Source organism: Metarhizium album (assembly GCF_000804445.1).
Source record: "Metarhizium album ARSEF 1941 chromosome Unknown scaffold_2, whole genome shotgun sequence".
In the NCBI taxonomy this organism is placed as follows: Eukaryota; Fungi; Ascomycota; class Sordariomycetes; order Hypocreales; family Clavicipitaceae; genus Metarhizium; species Metarhizium album.
In genome coordinates, this window is record NW_024467576.1 from 1,949,630 (window position 1) to 1,964,780 (window position 15,151).

General features: G+C 53.0%; 3 protein-coding genes across 3 annotated transcripts; 2 read left to right on the forward strand and 1 right to left on the reverse strand.

Moving 5' to 3' along the window:
- Positions 1 to 557: 557 nt before the first annotated feature.
- MAM_01700 (cation diffusion facilitator 1) lies at positions 558 to 1,988 on the forward strand (the record flags this gene model as incomplete). Its single annotated transcript, XM_040820499.1, has 1 exon — positions 558 to 1,988. The coding sequence occupies one exon, from the start codon at positions 558 to 560 to the stop codon at positions 1,986 to 1,988; it is 1,431 nt and encodes a 476-aa protein (XP_040681987.1).
- A 1,467-nt stretch (positions 1,989 to 3,455) lies between these two features.
- Positions 3,456 to 5,957, forward strand: MAM_01701 (glycogenin; the record flags this gene model as incomplete). The annotated part of the gene is made up of 5 exons (XM_040820500.1): positions 3,456 to 3,500; positions 3,561 to 4,364; positions 4,462 to 4,745; positions 4,802 to 5,555; positions 5,631 to 5,957. 5 exons carry the CDS (start codon positions 3,456 to 3,458, stop codon positions 5,955 to 5,957), a joined length of 2,214 nt encoding a protein of 737 aa, XP_040681988.1.
- Positions 5,958 to 6,595: 638 nt separating this feature from the next.
- MAM_01702 (RING finger protein) lies at positions 6,596 to 9,331 on the reverse strand (the record flags this gene model as incomplete). Its single annotated transcript, XM_040820501.1, has 3 exons — positions 6,596 to 8,283; positions 8,350 to 9,226; positions 9,308 to 9,331. 3 exons carry the CDS (start codon positions 9,329 to 9,331, stop codon positions 6,596 to 6,598), a joined length of 2,589 nt encoding a protein of 862 aa, XP_040681989.1.
- Between the last annotated feature and the right edge of the window lie 5,820 nt (positions 9,332 to 15,151).

Here is a 15,151-nt window from a genome sequence, read left to right on the forward strand (position 1 = left end):
GGTAGGCTGTAGCTCTGGATGTCATGAAGCGGCAATCCGTGCTCGCGGAACAAGAACAAGGTGCTTAAGTAAGTTACTTAGTAGTCAGCTTTTGGTCCGTTAACCAGAGGACCCCCTAACGAGACTTGACCGCATCGTTTTGTACCGAAGCACTAGCCACCGCATTTCAATTATGGTGGTGGTAGTGATTGCCATACGAGCATGCTTGGCGGTCTACCAGACGTCCTTTGCCAGTCCAACAAAAAAGCGCTCCCGTGCTCAGCATTCGGGTGTAGAAAGTTGTGCATTTGCCATCGACTCGGCGCCTACTAGGTACTTAAAGTACCTAGTTACCCAAGAACCTACCTGCCAAGTAAGTACCTACCTTAAGTACCTAGGTAAAGTATGTAGGTACCTACTTAACACTTAATCTGAGGTATCTGGAACCTGAGCAGGGAAGCACGTAGTCGCCCTCCAGTCTGTTGTCGCCACTCCTGAAGCCGCACTCCTCTATTTTCTCATCCTCGGCGCCTTCATATCATGGTTGAGGCCAAGACGACAACCGAACCTCTCTTAACATGACACCAGACGGCAGCAATACCATCACCCATCATCCATCCGTCTTTCACCTCCAGCAGCTTTCGTCACCCAGCAGCGCGAGCGGCTCTCGCTCGCCCGCGCGCCAAAACCACCATCACCATCACTACTACCACCATCATGGCCAACATCGTGCCGCGAGCACCTCCATAGAGCCTGTTCCGCCTGCCAGTCAAGAGCAAGACGCTGTTGAGAGGCACCCATCCCAAGCCACAGACGTAGAGAGCCAGATGACCGCCGGCCCAAATTCAAGGTTTCCACGTCTCAACATTGAAAGCGATCCATACGGGCTGTCATCTTCCTACAGGACGGAATCCGACTTGAATCAGATCAAGGCCAACTCTTCACGTAAGAGAGGCGGGTCGCAAATCTGTGTACCGTCCGTCAAGCCATCTTCCGTCACCGGTGCCCGTGATGCTCGAAAGGTCCGTGGCTTTTACGAAAACCAGAACGCAGCAATCGAGCGCATGCTCAAGTCGGTGGAGGAACACCGTGCCGAAGCCCGTCAAGAGCAGGGTGACGACCAGCTCAAGTTCCGTATCGCGATATATGGTTCGCTTGCCGCCAATATCATTCTCACCGGCCTGCAGCTGTACGCAGCCATCTCGTCTGGGTCCCTATCTCTGTTCACAACCATGGCAGATGCCATCTTCGATCCGCTCAGCACGCTCACGCTCATCTTCTCCAACCGCGCGATCAAACGAGTTGACCCTCGTCGCTTCCCAGCGGGCAAGGCCAGACTTGAAACGGTGGGCAATATCGTTTTCTGTTTCCTCATGACGTCTGTGTCTCTCATCATCATCGCCTTCGCCGCTCAGGAGCTCGCTTCATCCGGAACGAGCAAGCAATTCCATTTGCCTTCTGTAATTTCCGTCTGCGCTGCCTTCCTTACCAAGTTTTCTCTTTTCCTGTACTGCTGGTCGATTAAAAACAAGTATAGTCAGGTCAACATCTTGTGGCAAGACCACCGGAATGATTTGCTCGTCAACGGATTCGGTATTCTGACATCTGTCGGTGGTGCCAAACTTGACTGGTGGATTGACCCCATGGGCGCCATCTTACCATCTGTTCTGATCTCGGGAATCTGGCTTCAAACTGCATTTCACGAATTCTTGCTGCTGGTCGGTGTCGTTGCACCAGTTGACATGCAGCAACTCATCACCTACGTGTGCCTTACGCACTCGCCTGCTGTTCAAGGCATTGACACCGTACGTGTCTACCACTCGGGTCCACGACTGATCGCCGAGGTAGACATCGTCATGGACCCTGCCGGTACATTGCTGGAAACTCATGACATTGCCGAGGAGCTTCAGTTCAAGTTGGAAGGCCTTCCGGACGTTGAACGGGCGTACGTTCACATCGACTATGAGACGACACACAAACCAGAACATGCGTACAAGAAAGACATTTAAGAGGTTCCAAGTCCCGTAAGACGACACACAAGATGAGGGCTGTGACCAAGGCATCAGAGGACGTGTCGAACTCGTTCCGTTGCCAGGATTACATGGCGTTGTCCGTTTCATCTTGAAAGTTCCCGTCGTTGACAGAGGCCCCCAAGGTTTGAAGTTTTAGCTGCATGCATCGACCGACATGTCCAGTCTCTGGTCGAACATGGTATCCCTAATGGGGCTTGTGGGGTATTCGAGGTTCGGAAGAATCACGATGACAGCAAAAGTCATTCGAGAAATTTGAGTTGCCTGGCAAAAGGGTTCGAATGACGTTCAATTTTTGTTACACGAATGATTAAGCCAGACTATTCCACAAGTCGCTCTACCAAGATGCAAGCAGTTACGCAACGGGTCATGTTTTAACTAGTACGCCGGTCCGTACAGAAGGGCTTGGCACCACAATCAGCAACACGCAGAGCCAACTGAGAGGACGGATTAAAGGCGGGGGGGGGTTCGACTGCCTCTCCCTCTCTCTCTCCTCTTTTTTTTTTTTTTTTTTTTTTGCCCTTCCAGCTCTTCTTCTTCTTCTTCTTTGGCTTGCGGGTTGCATGCTGCATTGGTGAAGAGATGCATGCATTATCAAGCATGGCTGCATCCCGAGCGGAGAAAACCCCGCCAAGCGTTTTAGTTTCATGACATGCCATGAGCCAGATACTGATTCCGTAGCATGTCATCTACTCGAGTGACGATATTGCATGGCGGATACGTAGGCGTGTATGACTTGGCGTTGCCCAGTGGCATACGCCATTAATTCAACGTTGACATGGGCAAATCTCCAAGTCCTGCAGGGGAGCTCCAGTGAGGTTTAAAGCTTTTGTTATGCAGCCTGTGACAATTGGAGGGTGGAATGCGCATGCAGATGCAATGTGCCAGGTTTGTTTGGGGCCAAGCCAAGCAAGACTTAACCTACATGCATACCTAGGTAGGTACCTAGGTATGGACGGAGTACTAACCAAGTACTTACTGCCTGGCACCTATAAGGTGCAACTAGCAGGCCACTCTTGTATAGAGTAGGTACCTATGCGTAGGTAGCGATCAGACAACAAACCGTCATCGTCATGGATACCGTCCCCGCCACTTCTGTCATCTCTGCAGTGAATTGACTCTGGCACGTTGCTTGTTTCCTCTAGATCGTACTTGGCTGACGCTCCCGCCCCGCCAGGCGAATGGCTGAGCACCGTCGCGCCCCGCATGAGTAACTTGTCAGTTGCCTCCGGAGCACTCAGTGCCAAGGTACCTACCTAGATGTACTTGGTACCAAGTACGTAAGTGAGTAGTTGTTGATTCTCGTCGAGCAGCGTCATTTTTTCCCCCTCTCTCCTTGTTCCCTTCCTTTTTTCTATTCAAGAGGGGACAATCCAAAAGCAAGGACAAGAAAGGAACGAAGGTACGAAGGAAGGGAGACCTGGCCTAGGCGGTCGCAAATCAGCAATGTCAGCGGCAGACGCGGCCGCAGGAGAGCAGCTTTATGCAACGGTGCGTTGATTCGCTCTTTGTTTTGCCGTCTTGTCGGATTGTTCTCTGACCATCTCGCAGCTTCTCTTGACCGACTCCTATCTGCCAGGCGCGCTGGTCCTCGCTCACTCGTTGCGCGATGCCGGCACCACCAAAGAGCTCGCGGTCCTCGTCACGTTGGACTCTGTTTCGGCCCAGGCCATCACCCAGCTCAAGGTGAGTTTGGCTGATGCCACGAGCCAGACAGTCGCCGCCCGCGGCTCCCTGGACCTGCTATTAACGAGAGTGCGATTTTGTCAGGCTGTCTACGACTACGTTCTTCCCGTCCCAAGAATTCGCAACGACCAGCCCGCCAATCTGCATCTGATGAACAGGTCTGACTTACACTCAGCCTTCACCAAGATCAACCTCTGGAAGCAAACTCAGTTTTCCAAAATCGTCTACATCGATGCCGACGTAGTGGCCTACCGAGCTCCAGACGAGCTCTTTGAGCTGCCTCATGCCTTCTCCGCCGCTCCGGACATTGGATGGCCGGATCTGGTCAACACTGGTGTCATGGTTCTTGCTCCAAATATGGGTGACTACTATGCCATGCTGGCCATGGCCGACAGAGGAATTTCGTTTGATGGTGCAGATCAAGGTCTAATAAATATGCATTTCAAACACAGCGTGAATCGCCTATCCTTTACGTACAATGTCACGCCATCCGCCCACTACCAGTACATTCCTGCGTATCGTCATTTTCAATCCAGCATCAGCATGGTGCATTTCATCGGCGCTAACAAACCTTGGTTCTCCGGCCGCAACGCTTCCCACGGCAATACTCCCTTCGACGAAATGGTCGGCCGTTGGTGGGCCGTATACGATCGCCACTATAGAGCACAGGTACGCCTTTTGACCTCGAAATCCACAGTCGTGGGGCAACTCCCCATCTATCCTTTCCCAGTCGTTGATAGATGTAGGTGCTGATGGTTTTGCAAAGGAGTCCCCTACTCAACAACCCAGTCTTGAGCAAAGTTCAGGTGGACACCGAGGCCGAGGCACCGTAGACGCAGCCGTCTCGTCGGCAAACCCCTCTGCAGACTTGCTTCCAGGACGTAACGACGACACGAACACAAGCCGGGCGTACATTGGACAGGCAACTAAGACCGAGGCGTCAACGCATCTTCACGGTCCGGTCCATGTCGAGGCTCCTCGAAGTTCTGCCAGCCAAAGTCCGTCGCAGGAAACCCCAGTGTCCATGCATAGTAGTTGGGACGCCCAAAGGTGAGATGCGACTACTAGCACAGTATCTGGTTTAACTGCCTTGCTGACAAACGTAGGCATCCTCCGCCACCCGGCTCAAAGCCAGAGGCGATGGATTTCCCGTCAACCCACTACGAGATGTCACGAGATACGAAGCCTTTCATCCCCCCGGTACGCTATCCAAGTCCGCCCAAGAATATGTGGTACGAGGTTCCAAAAGAACCGCCATCGCCATCAATCAAGATGCCAAGGCAAATATTCCCATGGGAAGCCCGTCAACCCGTCCCATCGCGCACTTTCACTGCCGCAGCAGTATACGAACCAATTGGGGCACTACAATCAGGCGAGTCGGGTGATCACCATCAAGAGCCAGTCCCTCCAGATGCGCCTGCCACGGTCCCCGAACAGCCTGCAGCGGAATCCTCTGAGAGTGACGTGACGGCCCGACTTGCTCCAGCACATGAGACTAGTCCTGGTTCGTCGGCTCCTACGGATCCCTGGAGTTCTTACTCGCGAGTCAACGCTTGGGATGATGTGCCTGGAATCAGCCGATACGTCGACGGATTGCAGCGACATCGTCGAACAGGAGGGCCGAGTAGTGGTACCACCGCGACATCCACAGTGCCCAAAGCATCAGGTGAAGCGTTGCGGATACCAAAAGCCTTGAAACTGACGGACTTTCCGACAGAACTGGAGCGCCCGAGCTTACCAGTGACACCAGCACCGATCAGGCGTACGTCACTGCGGGGAGGCCCTGACGAACCCCTCAACTCAGCAGAAGAAGCCCAGTTACTTCCAATGGCTGAAGGTGTTCCGTCACAGTCCGAATGGGTATGTGTGCACGGGATACGTTGGGGCCCTGCCGATTGCCGGTGCGATTTGACTGACGTGGGACATCCTCATAAGGATCCGGCCGCCCGGCTACAATTGCTAGCCCGGCAACAATCTGAAGCGTTGCTCCGGAGACTAAGCGGCGATGATGATGTGCCAGGAAGAATGGCAGGCCACGGAATCCCATCGAGACCGCTGCCTTTTGGATCCGGGCCTCGCCATTCACCGACATACATCGCACAGTCTGCTTCTACAAGCGTCTTAAGCCCGCAGCCTGTACAAGGGAAGCCTCCAACAGCTGACATCGTCGCCAAATTGGTTGACCGTGATGACGCATACCCAGGAAGCATGACCAAAGAAGGCAGCCCGGCTCCTCCGGTAGACGTGGGAGAAGGTGAATAGGACCCCACGTTGTTTGTCTCGCATCGGTCCAACATGGACGCTTGTTTTGACCACGTCTGCACTCTATTCTTTGGGTCGGTTGGAAAAGGTCGGCTGTACAACATCACAAGAGCGCACGTGTTCGAAGTCAATTTCGAAGCCCCCCGGCCTCTCATATAATTGGCATATATTTACACCATGCCCAGATTATTTCACCTCGTTTCTTTCTGCTTCCGTATTTACGACAAGCTGTTCATTGGAGTTGGGCCTCCCATATCCTGCGCAAGCCCTGCCGTTTTGTTTAGCCCAAGTTCCACCATGTAGTTAGTATTTACTAGAAGAATCTATATATTCCGAATAGAGGTCCGTCTCCTACCTCCAAGTCTCGAGTGCTATGGGTGAACCCGTAAGACAACTCTGGTCCGTCTGCTATTAAAGCCAAGGTTTGGTGATGGGAAATGGAGCAAAGTACAGCTGTGCCCGTTGGGCTGGGAGTCAATGAAACTCGCTGACGTCACAAGACCGGGCAGGACCCGTCAGAACGTTTCATCCACGTGCCTCGTCTTGATCCCGTCAGCACAAGCTAATCTATGCTGACCTAGTCATTCTACATTCGATCGTCTTCACAAGCCAACGCAGCAATACTGTAGACGGCAAGTTCAATCTTCTTCGCCTTCGCCAGCTTCCTCCACCGTGACGGCTTTGGCCTTGCCTTTATCGACCGAGTGTACAACAGGTTCGGCCCCAGACTCCATACCCCCGCCATGATGCAACTCGTCTCCGGCTGACTCCTTCTGTGCTGCATTTTTTTGGGGCGCATCGTGACCCTCGTTCCTCGGCGCTTCCGCATCACCAGCAAGACTGCTTGTTGGAGCAGCATTATCTACAGCGTCAGAACGCGATCTGTTACTGAACAATTGTGCCGGACCGCCCCAGTGCGGTATGACAGGGCTTGGCGACACCACCGGTGTCGACCTTACTGCTTCAGAACTAGCACCAACGCCATCTCCAAGGTTATCCCCCGGTGTCGACGTCGTAGGGGCCGTCATGCCGGGGTCCATGGACGGAGGTTCATCGCCGGCAGCCTCACCGCCACCGGCAGACGGTGTTGGAGCAGGGCGGCTGGTTGATTGACCAGGGTTTGAAGCTTCGGCATTGAGGGACGTTGCTGTGTTATGGGGTTGCTGGTGAGTCAAAGGTTGTGTTCCGTCCAGTCTCTGGAGCGGTATGAATGACCAGCCCGGGGGTAACGTAACGCCCTCTGGCAGATCAGGACTCCCTGCGGTTATCGTCACACCGTTCGCTGGAACTACATGCCGGGCCATGAACGGGCTACCCGTCCGAGGAGGGATGGTAGGAACTGCGTTGCCCAGAGGAACTTGGGCGTGGTTGCCTTGTGCTGCAAAATGAATGTTCTGATTGTAAGCCATGGGCGCGGTGACTGGCGTGCCTCCCCCACGTCCCCTTAATGACTGCTCCTGGGGCTGTTGCTGTCGCCGCTGGCGAAGTCGCTGAAGTTCAGCCATGAGAAGCTGGGCCACTTGTAGCTCTTGCTGGGCCATCTGCAGATTTTGCAGTTCCCTCTGGATAATTTGCTCGGTTTGGCCCAGCAGGTTCCCAATTTGCTGCATACTGTCTCCAGACGGTTGTTGTTGGGTTTGGGTTGCAGTTTGTGTAGGAAGCCCATGGTCAACACGATTACCTTGGGCCTGGGGGATGCCAAATTGTTGAGCAAGTTCACGGGCCCCCTGGCCATTTGCTCCAAAGCCAAGTCGAAATGGTCCGAAGTTGAAGACTCTTGGGCCACCCTCCCTGCGGCGAGGAGCTTGGTTGTCGTTGAGCCCTTGCTGACCAGGTGGCGCATTGTTTCCGCCGTCAGCCGGTGCTTGTCCCGCCAGTACTTGGGGAGCAGCACCAATCTCGATCCGCAGACCAGCTGCTCTATTATGGCCCCCTCGGCCACGATTCATTGTAACAGGGCTCCTACACGTCGGGCAGACCTGCTGGCGCTCAAGCCAGCTCTTGAGGCATCCGAGATGTAGGACATGGCCACATGGCAACTTTTTCGGACGGACACGGTCAACGGCCCCAGGCTGATTGACAGGATCCCAAGGTCGCATCTCCTCGCGACATATGATACAAGTATTCTCCTGTGAGAGTTCCTCCGGCGTGGCATCAGCGTATCGGTTCATTTCTTGAACTGCGCGGCGGTATCGTAAAAGTGCGTTGAGTCGCTTAATAAAATCTCTCGATGTTATGAAGAGATCTCTCATGATGTGGATAGGCAACCCATAAAATCTCAGCAACATGAAGAAGAAGGCAATGTATATTCCGAGTTTGATCATGTCTGAGCATAATTAGGTACCAATCAATCAATGGACCAGTGGTGGACTTGCTCATTGTTTTGACTTACCAGTGATCAAATCAAGCCAGAGCACCCACTCGCCTTTGGTCGCCCAGCCGGGAACCTCAATATCAATCTCATCTATGTCGTCCTCGCGGGGAAGAGGCTCTTGGTCTTGGGGTGGCTCTTGTCCGGTTGCAGCAGCCTGCTCTCGATCACGAATCAAAGCCTCTCGCTGTTGTCGAATCTCTTGCCTCCGCTCAAGGAGACGCTTTCTTGTTTGTGCTTTGACAATCTTTTGTTCTGCGATTGACAGGATATAACGAACCGCGGTTCGCCAGGAGCTCGTAGCCAACACAGCGAACTCGAACAAAAACATGACCATCATATTCGGTCTTGCCTGCTGAATCACAGTGTCAACCGTGTATTTGAGGATCCAGATGTCGTATATGAAGCTCATGGCGAGTGAAATGCTTAGTCTGGCGTGGAATAGTCGGGGATTTGCTGGTGGCTGTTGTTCTAGAAATTCCACCCTGCCGTCGCCGATCCAACCCCATACCTTTCCGGTAACCAAAGAAGTGAACATGACCAGAAACCAGGCGCCGATCTCCTCACGAAATATTGTCATTGCCAGGCATGTTTCGGTGATGGCAAACCAAGCTCTCTCGGTGAGTTGTTCGACTTCGACGGCTCGGAGAGTGCCGTAACAAAGTCTCGTGAGAGCATACACAAAGCTGCTATACAGTAAGAGGCTGAAGTTCACCAGCACCTTTGTCAAGCATTGGTTAGCGTTTGCGTGGGGATCGTGCGTCGCTGCAGTGGGTGCAAGGCTGGGAATTACCAGAAGACAGAAGTTGCTTTGGGCAAGATACACCATGGCCGAGTAGAAGTTGGCACGCTGCTGAAAGGCTGATATGACAACAGCACCAGCAAGGACCGTGGAGACCTGAAGAGACGAGTTAGTTCCGATGCAGATATCGAGCGTCTCGAGCTTCGCAACGGTCCACGATGGCGTCGCCGAACTTACCCCTGCGTACCACCCCAGGCGCATCTTGGGCATCGGGACTATCTCTGTAGGGGAAAGGGAAAAACCAAATAATAAAAAATATGCGTGTGCTTCTACAGCTCCATCTTTGTTCCCGAACGGCCGCGGCTTGGGTGCTCCCCAGGGACGAAGCTTTCTATTATAGCAGGCACAATGTTTGATGCCACGTTATGCTTAAGCACTTCGACCGTCATCCACCATGACGCAGCAAGTATCGAGTTCAGCACGTGACGCCATGATAAGTCAACCTTGCGCCGGCAGCCGACACTTAGCCGGCTCACGCGCTACCCTAGACAAAGCAGACCAAAGCCAAACAAATACATTTTTGCAACCGGCACTCATCCCGTCGTTTTGCGGCCCAAGGCAAGTTGTACTATCTATCTCCTGGTCAGTCGAAAAGTCCCCCGTCTTTAACCTCAATCAGATCTGATACTATCAGGGATGTTCCCGAAGTCTGTTGGAGTGGACCTCAACACCAAGCGAATTGCCATGGTGCGAGACTTGCTCTTCCCACTCACACAACTGCCAGAGGCACGCAGAGAGCGTATGAATTAAAAGGAAACATACAGGGCCTGCCGTTAACGTGGCCAGTACAGACCAGCGTACAGGGCCGTCCAGCAAACTTGGCCCCAAGTCACCAGCATGAGTCCAGACTCCAAAGTCTCCCTGGCGGCATCATGCTCCGCGAATAAGCGACTCTGCGCTGAGATGCGAGACCATTCAACCAAGCGAGACTGTGTGTGGCGCCGGGCACTGTTTGCGACGGGCTCCTTTTTCCACCTTTAGAACAACACTTACCCAATACGTACGTCGTTATTGATTCTCCCGTCGTCACCCAGGTCCTGAAACCGAATACGTATGTACGCATGTATAACCTGCATTCAACGTGGTATGTGACGAGTTATTCCTCCAATTCCTGGTACGTAGTCGAGATCCCTTACTGCAATGGCCGTTGCAACTGTAGCCGTCAGCCCACATCGCCCGCGTCTCATCGCAGGAGACAAGACAGTGTTGTGCCAGCACAAGTCTTTGTTTTCTACAGGGTAGAATGAATGCCCCGAGGATTGTGGTCGCCGAACAGGACCAGTATTTCTGAGGATCTGGCGCGATTGGGCAGAAACCCGTCTCTTTTGATACACCGGTAACACCAAGACGGGCGTATGGGCGTATTGTCTCCCCTCCGCTATAGTTACTCCTGTTTACAAGGGCATATCAAATCACGGTCAAAGTCGACGTCACAGTAGTAGTAGACCATCAAATCGAAGTGTGTGAGCAAGTTCTTTGGCTGGGTATGGGTGTCTTGCATGAAGGAAAAAACAAAAACAAAGAAACAAAAGCCCTTTCTGTCTCCAACACTACGGCGCACGGCGAGCAGCAATAAACATAAACAGGATAAGCCTCGTGATGCCCAGGGCCTCATCGCCTCATCGCCCATGCTGGATCTCACCCAGAGCTCGAGGAGGAGAGAAGAGAATGGCTGACTTGGCTGGCATTCAAATCTTGACACCGCGCAAGCAAAAACGAACCATGCACATACTAACTCATATTAATTAGCCCTCCCCTGAATTAGTATTTAACGTACATACATACTCCGTACATACTACTACATGCCGGAGGCCTGCTTCTGGGGGCGCCAGTTAGCGCCAAGACATCTCGGGGTTCTGACCCTTGCTGAATCCCGATCGTGCCAGGGTTGGGGTGTTATTCACCACGTAGTATTATTGTGTATGCAGATGATAGGTAGAATTATTAACTTACTTGTATTACGACTACGGGAGTGTGCGTGGCAAGGCTCGGTGCAACCCACCATGCATCACCGACCACGTGAGATTTATGCCTGTCAATCACCTGGGTCTCATTCCAAGACGAGACTTGATGGATGTGGCATCGCTAGCACCTCGTAATGGTATCATCCAAGACGGCTCGTTGGATTGCCTGGGCTTTTGTTGGAGTCTAATCAAGGGGCCAGCCAGACTACGTGCATATGTCGGCACTCTACAGAACCACTTGCCAGGTACTACTACTATCAAACTACAATTTCGGGCACGTTTTATCGTCTTCTTGTCCATACGGGGCACGCAATGTTGCTGGTCATGCAGGAAACGAGACATGAAGGGAAGCGAAACAGCGGCAAGATAGAGGACGATACGAGGCCACACGCGCCATGTCAAGGTTTGTACAAGGTTGCTGGCTGAGCGACAGCAGACGGCAGATATGGATTCTGTACAGTAGATGACGGGAAAGTAACTCGACATAGGCCAGACATAGGCCGCGCATCAAGATTGCCAAGGACCATGACACGGCTACCTACATGCTCCGATGAGATGTCACTTTTTGCTTCTCAAAACTTAAACACACAAGTACGGAGCACGGCCGAGTTTCTCGACACGGCATGTCCTCCGCGATGGAACTGAACCCGCACCCTTACTATACACCTTGGTCCCTGACTCCTTGAGTTTTCCAAGTGGTGGTGGACACGCACCCAGCGTGTCGGGTCGAACCTCGACAACTTTGGCACACTTTTGGTGGCATCAATTGTGGCTGTCTGCCCCCCCCCCCCCCCCGCCGCGACGTCAACGTGGTCGAGGTAAGGGATGAGTGGTATTTTTACTCCGTATGTTTGTGCAAAAAACAGGGCCATCGGGGTCTGGTGGGTGCCCATGCCGGTCGCGACCTTTTGCCCTTTGAAGCCGAGCCAGTCCGCCCGGATGCGTTTTCCAAAGACGTCTGTGCCGCCATATGTCACGTACGTTACCTGTGTGATGCCATCCGATCCATCTGCCAGCAGTCGCCCAAGCAAGATATTCCACCCCATGAGTTTGAATGCTGAGCTCTTGTGCGTATACGTAGTACCAAGTCGGATGTTCTTCGCCGCAGTTCGCACACAGTCTACGACACATTACTTTGTGTGTAACAGGTCGAGGGTCAGGGCAGAACGGGACTTTGCCGTCGGCGTCATCGACAAAAAAACGGCGGTTCGCTGCCTGTGTTGCTTGCACTTTGCCTCTGGTCACTCCGCCGCTAGGAACTCAATTACACAAGGGTCGTTTTGCGAGCGTGTCAGATGAAATCAGGTGCTTCTCCTGCATAAGCTCAAGTGCGACGGTAATCACCTCCTCGCTAGAAGCCCACGCCTGAAACCACCAAGGGCTTCTACGCGAGACAGCAACAAGGACTCGTTTTGGCCCTTCTCCCACTCGTGTTCTCGTCCATCGCTGTACAAGCAAAACTAGCGCGAGCATCCCAGTTCGCACCACTTGGCCAGAGACGAGCGTGGCCTGGTGCGATAGGCGTCGTCACCGCGACGGATGTAATTGATCAAAGTGGCTGGGCTTTCGTGAAGTTGAATTTGGATCGGAAGGCTGATGGCAGCATGCCCCTACGACTTTGACAGTAGCTTCTTCGAAAAGGACACGAGTTGCCAAAGGCAGAGGCAATCGTGCCTCGTGATAACTACCAAGGCTCCTCCTGCCATAAGAATTTCACGTGCAAGTCCACGTGACTACTCTAGCCTCTTCGGATATCCGCAGTTGGTGTACGGCTGAGATGGCTTTCCCTTTCTCCCAATCCTCTTCCGGCGAACCACTAACTAACTAAACAAGTCTGACAAAACCAAATCCCAATCCAGCACGGGGCGCTACGCCTCCCCGTCCAAGAAGGCCAAAACATCGTTGGGGTCATCTGGTTGTCTTTCAACACCGACAGCCGAACCAACAACATTGACTGACGACGGTCGACAATTTACCCAGCTGAGAGTAATCACATCGCCTTGACGACATGAAATATAATGCCAAGACCATCTTGACGCAGCAGCTACCACCTCATACTCCGGGCGGAGCGAGTCACGGCTACTCTCAAATACGAACGCCTACATAATACGTAGCCCTGTGCTCACCAGGCAACCAATGCTGAGAGAAAGCCGCAAGCCGCGCGTCAAATGCAATTTCGAGCTTTGATAATCGACCTCGACCTCGCTTCGCTTGTCAGTGCGCAATGATGGATCCAACCCCCGTCGGAACCCATCATTTGACAGCAAAAAAAACAAAAACAAACAAAAAAAAACAAACAATTTCAAGGACGCCCATGCAAGCCCAATATGCAAGCACCGTACGCCACCTCAGGAGTACCGACTGCTCGGCTCTCGCTCCAGCCCCGACAACGTCCCCTTCTGGGAATCACGCCCCGAACAGAGCAGCCACCAAGTTAGTTAGTAATTTGTCGAGTCGATGAGGATCAGAATTGACAGCCCACCCAAGACACCATGCGACGCCCACCGCCTCCTTTGCGGCAGCGACGGACACGGCCCACGGCGCCTCGAGATGTCACCTAGTACGTATTATCTTTTCTTTTTTGCTTCTCCTTTCTCTCTTTGTTTTTTGGGCATCCACACGATCTAGCCACTAAAGCGTGACCTCCTCATTGGGGGCCAATCGGACCAGTCAACCGGATTAATGAAGCACACCCCTACGTATCGAGTATAGTTGTAGGCTCACTGGTCTGGACCGTGGCGACGAATGTATCCATACATGTACGGAGTACTACTGGGCGGAGCTATCCGCTTGAACTTTAAAATAACAGAGACAGCGGGAGAAGGAACCCGCAAGGAATGGTGGCAGATGACACTCGTGGGTGAGGCTAAATTGGGGCTAATAGTTCAGACTCACTACGACATATCACACACAACTGGTGCTCCGTACAGCCAGCCAGACTCCGTACTCAGTACACACCTCCATCTCCTCCATACCACCAGTCTTCAGTCATATCCCGATCCATTTGGCCAGCCGCCCGCTTTTCCGTCTTTTAGTGCCAGTGCTTACTTTCGCAAGCCAGAATGCTACATGATGATACGCATCAGGGGACAGGATGAAACAGAGCACTAGTAGTTAAGTTATTATTGCGTAGAGTTCAAACGCTCCCTTTTGGCCCCCACGTCCCGGCCGGTGAACATCTGGAGCGAGCAAGCCGGCTATCGCTCTCCGCAAATCTACCATGGCGTCGCTATACTGACTGACAGGTGCGGACACGTGCTACTACTCTGTAGTAGCATGTAATGACTGGTGTCTAGATACTTGGTTAGCATCGTGGCGAAATGTCTGTCGCGACGACGAAGCCGGCTGGCTGGGAAAGGTATCAAAACCCCAAGGCGCCGGCAGCCCTCGCAGGCATTCAACCCAACCAACAGCCCAATGGGTCGGTTGCGCCAGCATATCAAGGTCTCGCTCTCTTCACCGAGCCCTCTCTTTGCGGCATGTTCCAAGCCACGCCAGATGCAGCCATCTCCGGACGTCTCCTTGCGGGCGCTTGGATCTGCCCAAACAAGCTTAAATGAGCAATTTATGCCAAATTTTACGTCCCGGCCCCCAAGTGAAGGCACATGGTTCATCTGAAAACCACGATGCGATAAAGTTGCCATGTAAGTTACGTGGTACTGCTGCAACGTGGTCTGGGACTGACCAAATTTGCCCGCAATCAATTCGTTCCCCCGGTCTCACACACACACACACACACACACACACACGCACCGTACGGAACACACCACCCCCAGATACACCACCGACGACGTAGGCAGTGATCCGTCATTGGCATCTTTTTATTTTACGCCAGGTTGACGGCACATCGGGAGGCGGGTTTGGCGCAGCCTCCCTTTAGACGCAAGTGGCGGTCAAACCCGTGGCTTTGTGCCCGTCCAGGAAGGGTGACGCTCCACCCCAAGTTTCTGGCGGAGGACGGCCGGAGTATACCGCCGCTGACTTGTTGAACAGTCGGCAGCATCAACAACATCAGCCTGGCAAACATACTTTTCAGTTTGACCGTCGGGAAGACGAG